Source organism: Zeus faber, assembly GCF_960531495.2.
Source record: "Zeus faber genome assembly, chromosome: 12".
Classification (NCBI taxonomy): domain Eukaryota; kingdom Metazoa; phylum Chordata; class Actinopteri; order Zeiformes; family Zeidae; genus Zeus; species Zeus faber.
In genome coordinates this window covers 31,032,804-31,048,450 of record NC_137196.1, presented here as the reverse complement: position 1 = coordinate 31,048,450, position 15,647 = coordinate 31,032,804, and the positions used below count along the sequence as shown (strand labels likewise).

Sequence of the window (15,647 nt, the reverse complement as noted above, 5' to 3'; positions counted from 1 at the left end):
TATCTAGCACCACCTGGTGCTGAGCCGGATCATTTGTGGGAAGCCTGGGAAGCCCTGGTCTGGGAAGTGAGGGTTTGCTGGGACTGGACCCTGTCCAGCGTGGTTCCAGCTCCTCCAGAGGTGGGAGCCGGTGCGGCACCCTGAAGGAGGCCGAGGACAGCATGACATGGATTTCACTGACTTCCTAACTCTAAACCAAGTGAGCGAGGGATCGGTTTGGTAATCAGGTGTTTGGGCACTGTGTCTACGGTTTCCATGGCGGCCGGCGCCTGGCTCCTCTCTCCCCCTGTCACTGACCAATCAGCTCGCGGGCGGAGTGGCGCCGGCGCTGGTACTTACGGTCGGCGTCGCTGGTCTCCTGCTCGCTCGCATCCTTGCTCTTGTAGAAAGGAAACTTTCGGGAAAAGAGGCTCTTTCTACGCTTGTCATTGAGCGACTGCTGCCAGGAAGAGAGGAGGGAGGGATGAATCAGACATGGGGGAGGGGAGCGATGAAGGGAGGACGGTAATGAAGGTCTGGAGAGGAACAGACCTCACCCTGGCTGACCCATTTACCGTCTATCTGACTGATTTACTGTGACTCTCCGACTGTTCGGCTGACTGTTTAACCGTCTGGCTGTTTAATTGCAGACTGTGAGTGTGTCTGACTGACTGACCGACCGACTGTCTATCTGACTTTTCGGCTGAGTTTTTAACGGAATGACTGACTGACCATCTGTCTGACCAACTGACTTACCAACTGGCTAACTGTCTGTCATTCAGACTGACTGTCTGACTGACTGTCTAATGCTCTCTAAGTGTCTGGTTGTCTGTTTGACTGACTGACAGGGCATTGTGGGTAAATCTCCACACACCAGCCCTGTGGATCCAGCAGGGGGCGCAGTGGTTTCACTGGTTAATGACGTGCAGATGACATGCAGAGAGGAATCATGCAGAGCTTCAGGTTCTAACATCTGAACCACGGAGGAGGGTTCTACCTGGAGAACCTCACTAGAACCACACTACCTCACTAGAACCACTACCTCACTAGAACCACACTACCTCACTAGAACTACACTACCTCACTAGAACCACTACCTCACTAGAACCACAGTACCTTATTAGAACCACTACCTCACTAGAACAAAACTACCTCACTAGAACTACACTACCTCACTAGAACAAAACTACCTCACTAGAACCACTACCTCACTAGAACCACAGTACCTTATTAGAACCACTACCTCACTAGAACCACACTACCTCACTAGAACCACTACCTCACTAGAACCACAGTACCTTATTAGAACCACTACCTCACTAGAACCACTACCTCACTAGAACAAAACTACCTCACTAGAACTACACTACCTCACTAGAACCACTACCTCACGAGAACCACAGTACCTTATTAGAACCACTACCTCACTAGAACCACACTACCTCACTAGAACCACTACCTCACTAGAACCACAGTACCTTATTAGAACCACTACCTCACTAGAACCACACTGCCACACTAGAACCGCTACCTCACTAGAACCACAGTACCTTATTAGAACCACTACCTCACTAGAACCACAGTACCTTATTAGAACCACTACCTCACTAGAACCACAGTACCTCATTAAAACCACTACCTCACTAGAACCACAGTACACCACAAGAACCACACTACCTCACTAGAACCACTCTACCTCACTACCTGACAAGAACTTTAGACCCTCACTAGAACCACACTACCTCACCAGAACCATACTAGAATCACAGTAGCTTAACTAGAACCACACTACCTCACTAGAAGCACACTACCTTACAAGAACTTAAGACTCACACTAGAACCACACTACCTCACTAGAACTTTAGAATCTCACTATAACCACAGTATCTCACTAGAACCACACTACCTTACTAGAATCACAGTAGCTTACTCAAACTTTAGAACCTCACTAGAACCACAGAACCTCACTAGAACCACAGAACCTCACTAAAACCACAGTACCTTCCTAGAACCACACTACCTCACTAGAACCACACTACCTCACTAGGACCACACTAGAACCACAGTACATCACTAGAACCGCTCTACCTCATTAGAACCACAGTACCTTACGAGAACCACTACCTCACTAGAACCACAGCATCACAAGAACCACACTACCTCATTAGAACCACACTACCTCACTAGAACCACACTACCTGACAAGAACTTTAGACCTTCAGTAGAACCACACTACCTCACTAGAACCATACTAGAACCACACTACCGTAACTAGAAACACACTACCTCACTAGAACCACATTACCTTACAAGAACTTTAGACCCTCAATAGAACCAAAACAACCTCACTAGAACAACATTAACTTACAATAAATTTAGACCCTTACTAGAACCACACTCCTGCACTAGAAGCACACTACCTTACAAGAACTTAAGACCCTCACTAGAACCACACTACCTCGCTAGAACCACACTACCTCACTAGAACCACATTACCTTACAAGAACTTAAGACCCTTACTTGAACCACAGTACCTCGCTAGAACCACATTACCTCACTAGAACCACACTACCTTACAAGAACTTGAGACCCTTACTAGAACCACACTACCTTACAAGAACTTGAGACCCTTACTAGAACCACACTACCTCACTAGAACCACACTACCTCACTAGAACTTCAGAATCTCACTAGAACCACACTACCTCACTAGAACCACACTACCTAACAAGAACTTTAGAATCTCACGAGAACCACAGTATCTCACTAGAACCACAGTACCTTACTAGAACCACAGAACCTCACTAAAACCACAGTACCTCACAACCTAAAACTACATTACCTTCCTACAACTACAGTACCTCACTGGAACCAGAGAACCTCACAAGAACCACACTCTGTCACTGGAACCAGAGAACCTGCAGCGGTCTCAAGCCTCGTGCGCTCCAGAACTAACAGAACTGAGCGTTCCACCACGGTTGGTCTCTGCTCTGCATCTGAGTCTGGGTCTGGACGGAACCGGTTCTGAGGGAGGATCAAGAGGTTCCGCTGGACTGGAGATTAAAGAAGGGGTGGGGGGGGGGGGGGGGGGGCAACATGTTGGACAGAGAAAGAAGCAGGAGGAGGAGGAGGAGGAGGTAAGTGAGGAGGAGGAAGAGGAGGAGAAGGAGGAGGTAAGTGAGGAGGAGGAGGAGGAGGTGAGTGAGGAGGAGGAGGAGGAGGTGAGTGAGGAGGTCTATCTGACGGGTGTGAGACAGCAGCAGACAGTCAGACATCAATGGCAAGCGTTCCTCCCTGTGTTAGCGAGCGTCTGCCGTGTTTTTAGCGTCGCAGGTTAAAGGAAGTCGCAGTTCGGTGGCGACGCAGCGGAACCGGTGCCGCGCCGGACACAAAGGTCAAAGGTTACGACGAAGGTTACGGGGGCGGGGGGGGGGGGGGGCATCACATGCTGTTAGCCTGCTCAAGAGGCAGCAGGTGAACATCAGCAGGTGAACATCAGCAGGTGAACATCAGCAGCTTCAGGTTAAAAACATCAACAATCAGATCCAGACAACACTGCCGCAGTTGGATTCACCATCATGGGCATATGCATGGTCATTTTATTTGGGCTCTTTTCGTAGATTTGGAAAATGTTATTTTCTGTTTGGATGTTTGACACACCAACGCCCCATGTACTTGGCCAAATAAACACGTCCCGATTTTAGATGATATCAACACGACATGAACTACTTGGGAATGCAAAGTAAAATATGAGAAGGAGATTCTACGTCACGCGATGAAACTGTTGTTGAACTTCAATAAAAGTCTTTCAACTCGGCGATGAAAGTGTGATGTTTGAGAGACGCCGCAGCCCTGAAACATCCCAGCATTACAGCAGAAACTAAACAGAATAACAGTAACGGCAAGAAACTAATACTACTACCATTACTACTACAGTACACACTCGGAGCAGTAGTTCTACTCCAGGCACTCACCCCTCTGTCTCTGGACTTGGAGTTGAACTTGACAGTTTTTAATCTGGCTCGTTCCTTCTTCTCGACCCTGTGGGGGCGGAGGTCAGAGTTCACAGTCTGAGCCCGCTTGTACTACTCTACAAGTTGAAGGTCACTTAAATAAAAGTGACCTCCGACAGATGGATGGAATATATTTAAACAGACAGGTATTTCTATCCTTCTCCCGTGAGGTGGAGGTGGTGGTGGTGGTTCTCACCTCCTCTTGCTGGGGATGACGCCCACCTCCTGGGCCTCTCCCTGGGGCGTGACCTGCCTCGCCTGCCACCACTCGTCGTCCGAGGCGTTGACCACGTGCAGGACGTCGCCGAAGCCGAAGTTCACGCCCTGGCTGGGGAGGCCCGAGTCCCTCGACTTGTCGTAGTCGAACAGCGCTCTGCGGGGGAACGGGGGGGGGGGGGGGGGGTCACAGCTCCGGCCCCTCCTCGAAAAAAAAACACAAAAGAGCGGGCCCCGCCGTGGTGGCCTACCTGACGTAGAGCGACCTCTTCTGGCTGGTCCTCAGGGAGCCCGAGCCCGAGCTGATGCTGCTGTTCATCATCTGCTCACGCAGGTCGTGGATCTTGGCCTCGAAGCGGCTGTACTCTGACAACAGCCAGAAAGACACACTCTCACCCCGGGGGTCATCACAGTCGTCCAACTTGGAGTCAAGACCAAAATGTGTATCCTGAGCATTTCACTTTAACGTCTGAATCTCTGACCCGTTTCAAATATGCTGTTCCCCTTCCGCATGGTTTTATTTTACCTTGCGGATGTTTTCCTGTTTTACTTGGATTTTGCTGCTGCTGCTTATGAAAAGCACGTTGGATCAGTGTGGCCCTGCTGAAAAATGAAGGTCTCAATGTTTCAAGCCAGAGTCACGCTCTGCTGCCCCCTGGCGGCTGCTCCAGGAACAGCTGTGGTCCCGCTCAGGTACCATCAAGTCTATGAAGCGGGAGCGAACCGCACGTCTCAGAACTGGGCCAGACCCAGGTTAGGATCAGACCCGAATTAGAGGTCAGACCCGGGTTAGGATCAGACCCGAATTAGAGGTCAGACCCGGGTTAGGATCAGACCCGGGTTAGGATCAGACCCGGGTTAGGATGCAGTTCTCGTGCAGTAGCAGGTCTTACCCTCTGGTCTATAGTGGGCCACGATGCTGACGGTCTGTCCAGCGTTCTTCAGAGCAGCTGCCGCCTGTTCATGGGTGGCAGTACGCAGGTCTACTCCGTTCACCTGAAGCACACAGTACACACATTATGTACACACAGCATGTACACACAGTACACACACAACACACAGTATGTACACACAGAATGTGCACACACAACAGACAATATTTTGTTTTTTATAAGATTTTTTATTTTTATTTCAAAAGGTGTAAAAAATACTCGCTATAGAACTAGAACTGTTAGTTATTAAATACTTCTCAGTGTATTGCTGTGTTCAGTCAGTAGAGTGTAATAAGCAGAATGACGTCCATCCAGACGGACGTCATCTCTAAATAACCTCCTTCAGAGAGACAGACAGGTCAGCCTGTCTGTGGTATTCAGTGATAATGACCGTCTGGATGGACGTAATCAATCACACATTTTTCCAAATCACTCTAAACACTACGATTGTATTACTGCGGATAATTTGTATTTGGACTTGGCGGCTGCGGTGTATTTCTATGCGTGTAGTACTGTTGTAGTACTGTCGTACTCACAGACACCAGGCGGTCTCCCCTCCTCAGCTCCCCGCAAAGGTCGGCCGGACCCCCTGCCAGGATGAAGGAGATGAAGATGCCCTCTCCATCCTCGCCCCCGACGATATTGAAGCCCAGCCCTGTGGCCCCGCGGTGCAGCACCACCTTCCGGGGTTCCCTGGGGGCGGGGCACAGGCAGGACGGCTGTCAGTCACCATGACAACACTCACGTGCCGTATCACTGTATAGATCCACATCGCCTAAAACCGACACCGCTGTACAGATCCACATCACCTAGAACCTACACCACTGTATAGATACACATCATCTAGAAATATCTGGAAACAGGACGTCCTGTCAGTTGCCATGACAACACTCATGGACCATATCACTGTATAGATCCATATAATCTAGAACCCAAACCACTGTATAGAGCCACATCGTCTACAACTTAGAACACTTTAAAGATCCACATCATCTAGAACCTACACCACTGTATAGATACATATCATCACAAATTAGCTGGAAACAGGATGTCCTGTCCGTCGCCATGACAACTCTTACCGCGACCATCAGCCCGACCAGATCCCTGTATAGATCCACGTTATTCTAGAACCAACATCACAACATGTCAAATGAAAACTTATTAAATGTATGATGTTGTATTTGTTCTTTCATTTACCGGTCCCAGCGCTGCGATCTTTCCGTCTGTTGTGTTCCTTCCTCCCTCCTTCCCTCCCTCCTTCCCTCCTTCCCTCCCTCCTTCCCTCGCCAAGCCCTTTTAATGATCTGCTTCCTGTCATCTGTAATCTCTCCGTCCGCTGAGGCTTCTTCCCTCCATCTAACCAAGGGGATGGTAGCTCAGGAGGTAGAGCTGGTGGTCTAGTAATCTAAAGGTTGCTGGTTGGATCCCAGGCTCCTCCTGCTAGCATGCTGTAGTGTCCTTGAGCAAGACACTTAACCCCTCATTGCTCCTGATGGCTGCGTCCGTCGCTGTTTGAACAATTGTAAGTCGCTTTGGATAAAAGCCTCTGCTCAATGTAATGTAATGTAATCTACCAGGAGTGTGACTCTACTACCAGGACAAACCACTGTGGTGGTGATACATAAAAACATCATGTACATATATATTAGATATATTATATATTATACATATTTCTGTTCACATCTGTAGCCGTTGCATCTGGGAGTTGAGTTCAAACCTGCGATGGCATCCTTTAATACCACAACAATAATAACAACGTAACACAAACCACTCAAACCAAGGTCCCGAGTCGTCCTGGGGGACACCGCGCCCACCCGCCCAACTTCACGGTGTTCGCACCGCAGTCAAACAGCCAAACATCCCATAATAACACCGAGCGGGTCAGAACAACCTGTCCCGCAGCTCCTCACGTCGCGTTCCGTTTGTTCATATCTAATCTACAGAACTCCGGACGGACTCGGCTCTGTAACTCGGCTGAGATGGGATGGATCTGTCTGAGCCATGCTTTTTGTTGGACTCACCTGGTGATGTCATCGTCTCCCAGCATGCTCTTGGGCGTGGGTGAGTAGCGCCCCGAGGGGGCGGGGGGAGTGGGCTGGCCCAGGAAGCTGGGTGGGCTGACATGGTTCTCCAAGTGGGTGGAGTAGGCTGGTTCATTCGGAGATGACATCATTTCAGTGTTAGTGCCTTGCTCGAGGGAATAGAACCCCAACCCCGTGGCGGCAGTGCCTTGCTTGAGGGAATAGAACCCGCACTCACAGTTGGTGATGTCTGGCGGGGTGAAGCTGTCGTTCATGAACACGCTGTTGGGTTTCACCACCTTCAGATAAACCACGTCAGGCGTGTTCTTCAGCGCCGTGACCGCGTGTTCGTGGCTCACTTCCTCCAGACACACACTGTTCACCTACACACACACACACACACACACACACACACACACACACACACACACACACACACACACACACACACACACACACACACACACACACACACAATTCCAGAAAAATAACGGGAATATGTTGTATGTTTGCACCTCATTTCATATTTAATTAGGATTTGGAGACAGCTTCCTGTCAGGACAGCTAGTACAATCGAAGCATTTCCTGTCAGGACAGGAAGTACAATCGAAGCATTTCCTGTTGGGACAGGAAGTACAAACCTAGCATTTCCTGTCGAGACAGGAAGTACAATCCAAACATTTCCTCCCAGGACAGGAAGTACAATCCAAGTATTTCCAGTCGTGACAGCAAGTACAAACCTAGTATTTCCTGTCGAGACAGGAAGTACAAACCTAGCATTTCCTGTCGAGACAGGAAGTACAATCCAAGCCTTTCCTGCTGGGACAGGAAGTACAATCCAAACATTTCGTCTCAGGATAGGAAGTACAATCTAAGCGTTTCCTGTCAGGATTGGAAGTACAATCCAAGCATTTCCTGTCCGCACAGGAAGTACAATCCAAGCATTTCACCACTGACAGGAAGTGATATTGAGTTAGTGGCCCTTTCTCAATCTGAGTTCTTGTGTTCTTGTCTGTACTTGTGTTCTTGTCTGTACTTGTGTTCTTGTGTGTACTTGTGAAACATCATCAGTAGCAGCCCAAGTACTGTTCCAATTCAAAGTACGCATCAAGCCAAGTCCAGTCCAAATGCCAGGATGTGGACTTGCTCCGCCCATTTGATGGAGGATGCATGGGTGGTGACTTGTGTGGACTTGGGACAGACAAGTATCCCACAATGCATTTGGCAGAATGACCGTCCTGCGTCCTCCTGTCCCCGGGAGTCTGTACTGCCCAGTCCAACTACAAGTCTCAACCAACAAGTCTCAACTACCAAGTCTCAACTACCAAGTCCACAAGTCGGGACTTGGCGTCCGTGGTGTTGAGAAGGTCCAGTGACCCCCTCCAGACAGGAAGTGAGCGTTGGGTGTGTGCTTACCGCCAGCAGCTTATCCCCGATCTGCAGGCGGCCATCCTTGTGCGCGGCCCCGCCCTCGATGATCTTGGTGACATAGATGCTGTTGTCCCCCGGGATGTGCTGGTTTCCCACTCCGCCCGCGATGCTGAAGCCCAGGCCTGGAAGAGACCACGGCCCGGAGCGGGGGAGGCCAAGAGGAAACAGTACATTTTAACGCGTTTCCATGGAAACCAAGAGTGTTGTGACTAATCCAGTGTGTGAGAAACCACAGAATTTACTCTGCAGACAAGCAAAGTATAATGTACAGTACATGTGAATTATTTTATCATCTGTAAAAATGCATCATATTTATTTATATGCACACACATAAATATATGTACATATAAACATATATACAAATATATATATATATAAACCCATATATATATCTACATATAAACATACATACAAATATATATATATATATATCTACATATAAACCTATATACATATAAACCCATATATATATATATATATATATATATATATATATATATATATATATATATATATATATATACACATACACACACACACAATAATACAATGAAAAATCAAAATAGAATAAAATAAAAACAATAATAAAAACATAAAGCTTGTAATATGTCGACCTCTGAGGCTTGGGCAATATCCTAAATGTGACATCATGAAGCAGTCCTGCCCTAATACCACCACACATGACATCATCCTCCTTGTGGAGGAAAACGTACAACAACAATTATTTAAAAACATTTATTTTGCGGATGGAACCAGCGGACTGGGACCAGCGGACTGGGACCAGCGGACTGGGACCAGCGGACTGGGACCAGCGGACTGGGACCAGCAGACCGAAACCAGCGGACTGGAACCAGTGGACCGGAACCAGCGGACTGGAACCAGGAGACCGGAACCAGGAGACCGGGACCGGTGGATGGAACCAACGGACTGGAACCGGCGGACTGGAACCAGCGGAGCGGAACCAGTGGATAGAACCAGTGGACCGGAACCAACAGACTGGAACCAGCGGACCAGAACCAACAGACTGGAACCAGCAAACTGGAACCAGCGGACTGGAACCTCCAGACCGAAACCAGCGGACTGGAACCAGCGGACCAGAACCAGCGGACTGGAACCAGGAGACCGGAACCAGCGGACCGGGACCGGTGGATGGAACCAACGGACTGGAACCGGCGGACTGGAACCAGTGGAGCGGAACCATTGGATACAACTAGTGGACCGGAACCAACAGACTGGAACCAGCAAACTGGAACCAGCGGACCGGAACCAGCGGACTGGAACCTGCAGACCGAAACCAGCGAACCAGTGGATGGAACCAGTGCACTGAAACCAGCGGACCGGAACATGCGGACTGGAACCAGTGAACCAGAACCAGTGGGTAGAACCAACAGACTGGAACCAGCAGTCTGGAACCAGTGGATGAAACCAGCAGACTGGAACCAGCAAACTGGAACCAGCGGACTGGAACCTGCAGACCGAAACCAGCGGACTGGAACCAGCGGACTGGAACCAGCGGAACGGAACCAGCGGACTGGAACCAACAGACTGGAACCAGCAAACTGGAACCAGCGGACCGGAACCAGCGGACTGGAACCTGCAGACCGAAACCAGCGAACCAGTGGATGGAACCAGTGCACTGAAACCAGCGGACCGGAACATGCGGACTGGAACCAGTGAACCAGAACCAGTGGGTAGAACCAACAGACTGGAACCAGCAGTCTGGAACCAGTGGATGAAACCAGCAGACTGGAACCAGCAAACTGGAACCAGCGGACTGGAACCTGCAGACCGAAACCAGCGGACTGGAACCAGCGGACTGGAACCAGCAGAACGGAACCAGCGGACTGGAACCAACGGACTGGAACCAGCAGTCTGGAACCAGTGGATGAAACCAGCAGACTGGAACCAGCAGACTGGAACCAGCAAACTGGAACCAGCGGACTGGAACCTGCAGACCGAAACCAGCGGACTGGAACCAGCGGACCGGAACCAGCGGACTGGAACCAACGGACTGGAACCAGCAGTCTGGAACCAGTGGATGAAACCAGCAGACTGGAACCAGCAGACTGGAACCAGCAAACTGGAACCAGCGGACTGGAACCTGCAGACCGAAACCAGCGGACTGGAACCAGCGGACCGGAACCAGCGGACTGGAACCAGGAGACCGGAACCAGCGGACCGGGACCGGTGGATGGAACCAACGGACTGGAACCGGCGGACTGGAACCAGCGGAGCGGAACCAGTGGATAGAACCAGTGGACCGGAACCAACAGACTGGAACCAGCAAACTGGAACCAGCGGACCGGAACCAGTGGACCGGAACCAACAGACTGGAACCAGTGGGTGGAACCAGTAGACTGGAACCAGCTAACTGGAACCAGCGGACTGGAACCAGCGGACTGGAACCTGCAGGCCGAAATAAGCGGACCGAAACAAGCGGACCGGAACCGGTGGATGGAAGCAGCGGACTGGAACCAGCGGACCGGAACCAGCGGACCGGAACCAGCAAACTGGAACCAGCAGACCGGAACCAGCAAACTGGAACCAGCGGACCGGAACCAGCGGACTGAAACCAGTGGATGGAACCAGCGGACTGGAACCAGTGGATGGAACCAGTGGATGGAACCAGCAAACTGGAACCAGTGGATGGAACCAGCAAACTGGAACCAGTGGATGGAACCAGTGGACTGGAACCAGCGGACCGGAACCAGCGGACAGCTCTGTCTGATACCAGGCTCCTCGAGGGGCTGTATAGATGCTGCCGGCTAGTGGTGCAGCAACCGCTTCATGTGCCATAGACCAAATGGAAAACAATGAGTTTTGGCTGTGGAAGCAGGCTGTTCCTGAAAAGTACTGTTCAATATAACATGCATTCTGTGTATCAGATATACATATCAAGAAGTATATCAGCTATATTTAGCTTTTATAATATAAATTAATTGACAATTGTTTGTTAAGGTAACTATAGATAAAGGACTCAAATTGTTCACCGTTTATCTTAAAATGTCTAAAATTGGTTTAAAATTCCCCCTAAATCTGGATGGAAACAGACGACTTCACGGAAAAGTTGTGATCTGCTCCTATCATTGCGATAAGGTTCCGGTTTAATAGTCCTAAAATATGACTAGAGTTTTACCAGGGTAGTGAAATGAGCACCAGCTTGTATGCATTAGTACTCCTGTGGTACTTTTTGTCCTTCGTGGGAGGGGGTGGGGTCGTACCTTTGGGACCCTTCACCAGCTTCAGCTCCACCAGCTTCTCCGACAGCGGCTTCCTGCGGCGGACGTAGAGCCGCACCAGAGATCCCGCCTCCTTGAGCGCCTCCACCGCCCGGCTGTGCGTCACGTCGCGCACGTCCGCCTCGTTCACCCGCAGGATCACGTCGTTCACCCTGGAGCGTACCATGCGGTCAGTCCGTCCCGCTCCGTCAGTTCCACATTATATTAAGAGTTGGATTCATTGTTTATGTTGCACGTGCTATATCGACAAACAACTAAAGTAACGTGATATAATAAAAGTACAGATATTTGCATTGAAATGTTTCTTAAGTCAAGTCTCTGAAATTGAACATAATGCAAGTACTGAGGCTTGAAAAATGAACGGAAATACAGTAACATAGTACTTGTACTTAGTGACTTTCCTCTGTTACAGAATGATTATACTGATTAAATTAAATGTAGCAGCAGTAATATTAGTAGCACAGATCAGGTATTGAAGTACTTTGAGGGGGGTCGAATTACACCCAGTGGAACAGAACCCCCCCAGAGTGACACCCTACCCCAGTACACCCCACCTCAGCCTCCCGTCCTGGGCCGCAGCTCCTCCAGGAATGACCTTGGTGATGAAGATGCTCGGATCCTCACCGATGTGAGGGTTGTCGGTTCCACCCGCGATGCTGAACCCCAGCCCTGAGTTACCCTGGGGACACACACACACACACACACACACACACACACACACACACACACACACACACACACACACACACACACACACACACACACACACACACACACACACACACACACACACACACACACACACACACACACTCTCACTCTTTAGGGAACCAGTAGACCTCTTTGACTTCCAACCCATTGCACACCAGTACTGAAACACTTCCATATTTCATTCAGAATTTAACCCTAATATTAATGTGGTTTGAAAAAAAAATCAAATCGCCCAAACAAATACATTTCCTCTGTACAGTCCCTAGAGGTACTTCACCAAAGCACTTCCACTACTGTACTACTACCACAGTGCTGCTCATTTTGGGTCCCAGCAGTGAAAAGTATTCCTAACTTTCTCCAGCTGTGAGATACTGTTATGTTCATAGTTCATAAAAAGTCCAACAAACAGGCAGTTCCTCCTGTGAAGCTGCTAAGGAGCTGGTACAACAACATGGCCCATGTTGGACAGGAAGCTTGTACTCACCCTCTCCAGCGTGATCTCCTCGTACTCATAGTCGGCCTCCGCCCCGTTCACCTGCAGGACGGAGATGAAGAAGGTTTGGACTAGAAGCTTCTACTGGAACCAGGACTTCATTTTATTGGTTTGAATTGCAGGAAGGTTCCATCTGAAGGTTCTTCCATCTGAAGGTTCCTCCAGTTGAAGGTTCTTCCAGCTGACGGTTCCTCCAGTTGAAGGTTCTTCCATCTGAAGGTTCCTCTAGTTGAAGGTTCCTCCATCTGAAGATTCTTGCAGTTAAAAGTTCCTCCATCTGAAGGTTCCTCCAGTTGAAGGTTCCTCCATCTGAAGGTTCCTCCAGTTGAAGGTTCCTCCATCTGAAGGTTCTTCCAGTTGAAGGTTCCTCCATCTGAAGGTTCCTCCAGTTGAAGGTTCCTCCATCTGAAGGTTCCTCCAGTTGAAGGTTCCTCCATCTGAAGGTTCCTCCAGTTGAAGGTTCCTCCATCTGAAGGTTCTTCCAGTTGAAGGTTCCTCCATCTGAAGGTTCTTCCAGTTGAAGGTTCCTCCATCTGAAGGTTCCTCCAGTTGAAGGTTCCTCCATCTGAAAGTTCTTCCAGTTGAAGGTTCCTCCATCTGAAAGTTCTTCCAGTTGAAGGTTCCTCCATCTGAAGGTTTTTCCAGTTGAAGGTTCCTCCATCTGAAGGTTCCTCCAGTTGAAGGTTCCTCCATCTGAACGTTCCTCCAGTTGAAGGTTCCTTCATCTGAAGGTTCCTCCAGTTGAAGGTTCCTTCATCTGAAAGTTCTTCCAGTTGAAGGTTCCTCCATCTGAAGGTTCTTCCAGTTGAAGGTTCCTCCATCTGAAGGTTCCTCCAGTTGAAGGTTCCTTCATCGGAAAGTTCTTCCAGTTGAAGGTTCCTCCAGTTGAAGGTTCCTTCATCTGAAAGTTCTTCCAGTTGAGGGTTCCTCCAGTTGAAGGTTCCTCCAGTTGAAAATTCCTCCATCTGAAGGTTCCTCCAGTTGAAGGTTCCTCCATCTGAAGGTTCCTCCAGTTGAAGGTTCCTTCATCTGAAAGTTCTTCCAGTTGAAGGTTCCTCCATCTGAAGGTTCTTCCAGTTGAGGGTTCCTCCAGTTGAAGGTTCCTCCAGTTGAAAATTCCTCCATCTGAAGGTTCCTCCAGCTGAAGGTTCTTCCATCTGAAGGTTCTTCCAGTTGAAGGTTCCTCCATCTGAAGGTTCCTCCTTCTGAAGGTTCCTCCAGTTGAAGATTCCTCCATCTGAGGGTTCCTCCATCTGTAGGTTCCTCCAGTTGAAGATTCCTCCATCTGAGGGTTCCTCCATCTGAAGGTTCTTCCATCTGAAGGTTCTTCCATCTGAAGGTTCTTCCATCTGAAGTTTCCGAGGGTTCAACCTGAGTCGTGTTCACATCAGCTGACTGACCAGATTAACAGGCCACCATTAGCCCCGCCTCTCGCTAAGATCCCTGGGAAATGTCGGGGCTGGGGGCATCTGTCTCACACACACACACACACACACACACACACACACACACACACACACACACACACACACACACACACACACACACACACACACACACAGAGTGTGTGTGTGTGTGTGTGTGTGGGTGTAGTACTCACTGTAGTACTCACGTATGGCGGTGCGTCCAGGCTGTCTGTATTGACCACCACAGGAGGGGGGTTGGCCTGGAAAGCACAAAAACAAAACAGAAACACGTCAAATGATCAGGTGAAACATGCCAACAGTCACTTCCTGTCTGCAGAACGACTTCCTGTCATGTGACATTGCAGCAGGACAGAAATACATACACGGCATTTCACACTGCAGAGGATGCAACGCTGCAGCATCAGTCCTGGGGCTGTTCCTCTATCACTCTGTCTGTCTGCCTGTCACTCTCTCACACTGTCTGTCTGTCTGTCACCCTGTCTGTCACTCTGTCTCCATCTATCCATTTATCTATCTACTCCTCTCTGCCTCTGTCCTCTCTGCCTCTATTTTGTTGTGTCTCTGCCTCTCCCTCTATCGTTCTCACACTCATCCATTCATTCTCTGTGCTGCTCTCTCCCTCTCTCTGTGAACGACTGCTCACTTTCTGCCTGGCAGATGGACAGATGGGCTGTTTTCTGTCAAACAGGGGAAGTCACTCTCCCTCCCTCTCCTCATCCCTCTCTCTCACCTCTTCATCCCTCCCTCCCTCCCTCCCTCCCTCTAATCTTATCACTCTGCGAGGCAAGTCGGGACAGTGGATGGCAGACGGATGTAGTGAGGGATGAATGGACCTGTGGTGGAGGGTAGGTGGCGCTCTCTGCTGGGATTGGTGGAACTGGGAGAACTGGGATGATGGGAGAGGAAGGCTGGACACCCTCTGCCTGGTGGTGGTGGGTCAAAGGTCAGAGGTCAGAGAGAGGAACACACATTCAACAGCGATGGGAGGGGTGTGTGAGTGAGTGAGAGAGAGAGAGAGAGAGAGAGAGAGAGAGAGAGAGAGAGAGAGAGAGAGAGAGAGAGAGAGAGAGAGAGAGAGAGAGTGTGTGTGTGTGTGTGTGAGAGAGTGTGTGTGTGTGTGTGTATTCAAATATCTTTAAGGATCTGGACATTCAAATATAACAGGGAATTTGAATATTAATGATG

General features: G+C 49.5%; 1 protein-coding gene across 4 annotated transcripts in view; it reads right to left on the bottom strand.

The window, feature by feature from the left end:
* dlg1b (discs large MAGUK scaffold protein 1b) overlaps positions 1-15,647 on the bottom strand; it is a 91,030-nt gene that overhangs the window by 10,235 nt on the left and 65,148 nt on the right. For 2 of the 4 annotated variants that reach the window (XM_080010821.1, XM_080010822.1), the window contains exons 5-18: positions 15,296-15,385; positions 14,648-14,701; positions 13,027-13,077; positions 12,386-12,510; positions 11,814-11,983; positions 8,578-8,714; positions 7,400-7,544; positions 7,162-7,288; positions 5,677-5,833; positions 5,102-5,204; positions 4,460-4,574; positions 4,189-4,365; positions 3,954-4,020; positions 340-439 (exon numbers count right to left, since the gene is read on the bottom strand). In XM_080010821.1, coding sequence (XP_079866947.1) covers positions 340-439; positions 3,954-4,020; positions 4,189-4,365; positions 4,460-4,574; positions 5,102-5,204; positions 5,677-5,833; positions 7,162-7,288; positions 7,400-7,544; positions 8,578-8,714; positions 11,814-11,983; positions 12,386-12,510; positions 13,027-13,077; positions 14,648-14,701; positions 15,296-15,385 — 1,618 coding nt within the window. The remainder of the gene's footprint in view (positions 1-339; positions 440-3,953; positions 4,021-4,188; positions 4,366-4,459; positions 4,575-5,101; positions 5,205-5,676; positions 5,834-7,161; positions 7,289-7,399; positions 7,545-8,577; positions 8,715-11,813; positions 11,984-12,385; positions 12,511-13,026; positions 13,078-14,647; positions 14,702-15,295; positions 15,386-15,647) is intronic. The other 2 variants (XM_080010819.1, XM_080010820.1) reach the window with 2 other exon arrangements.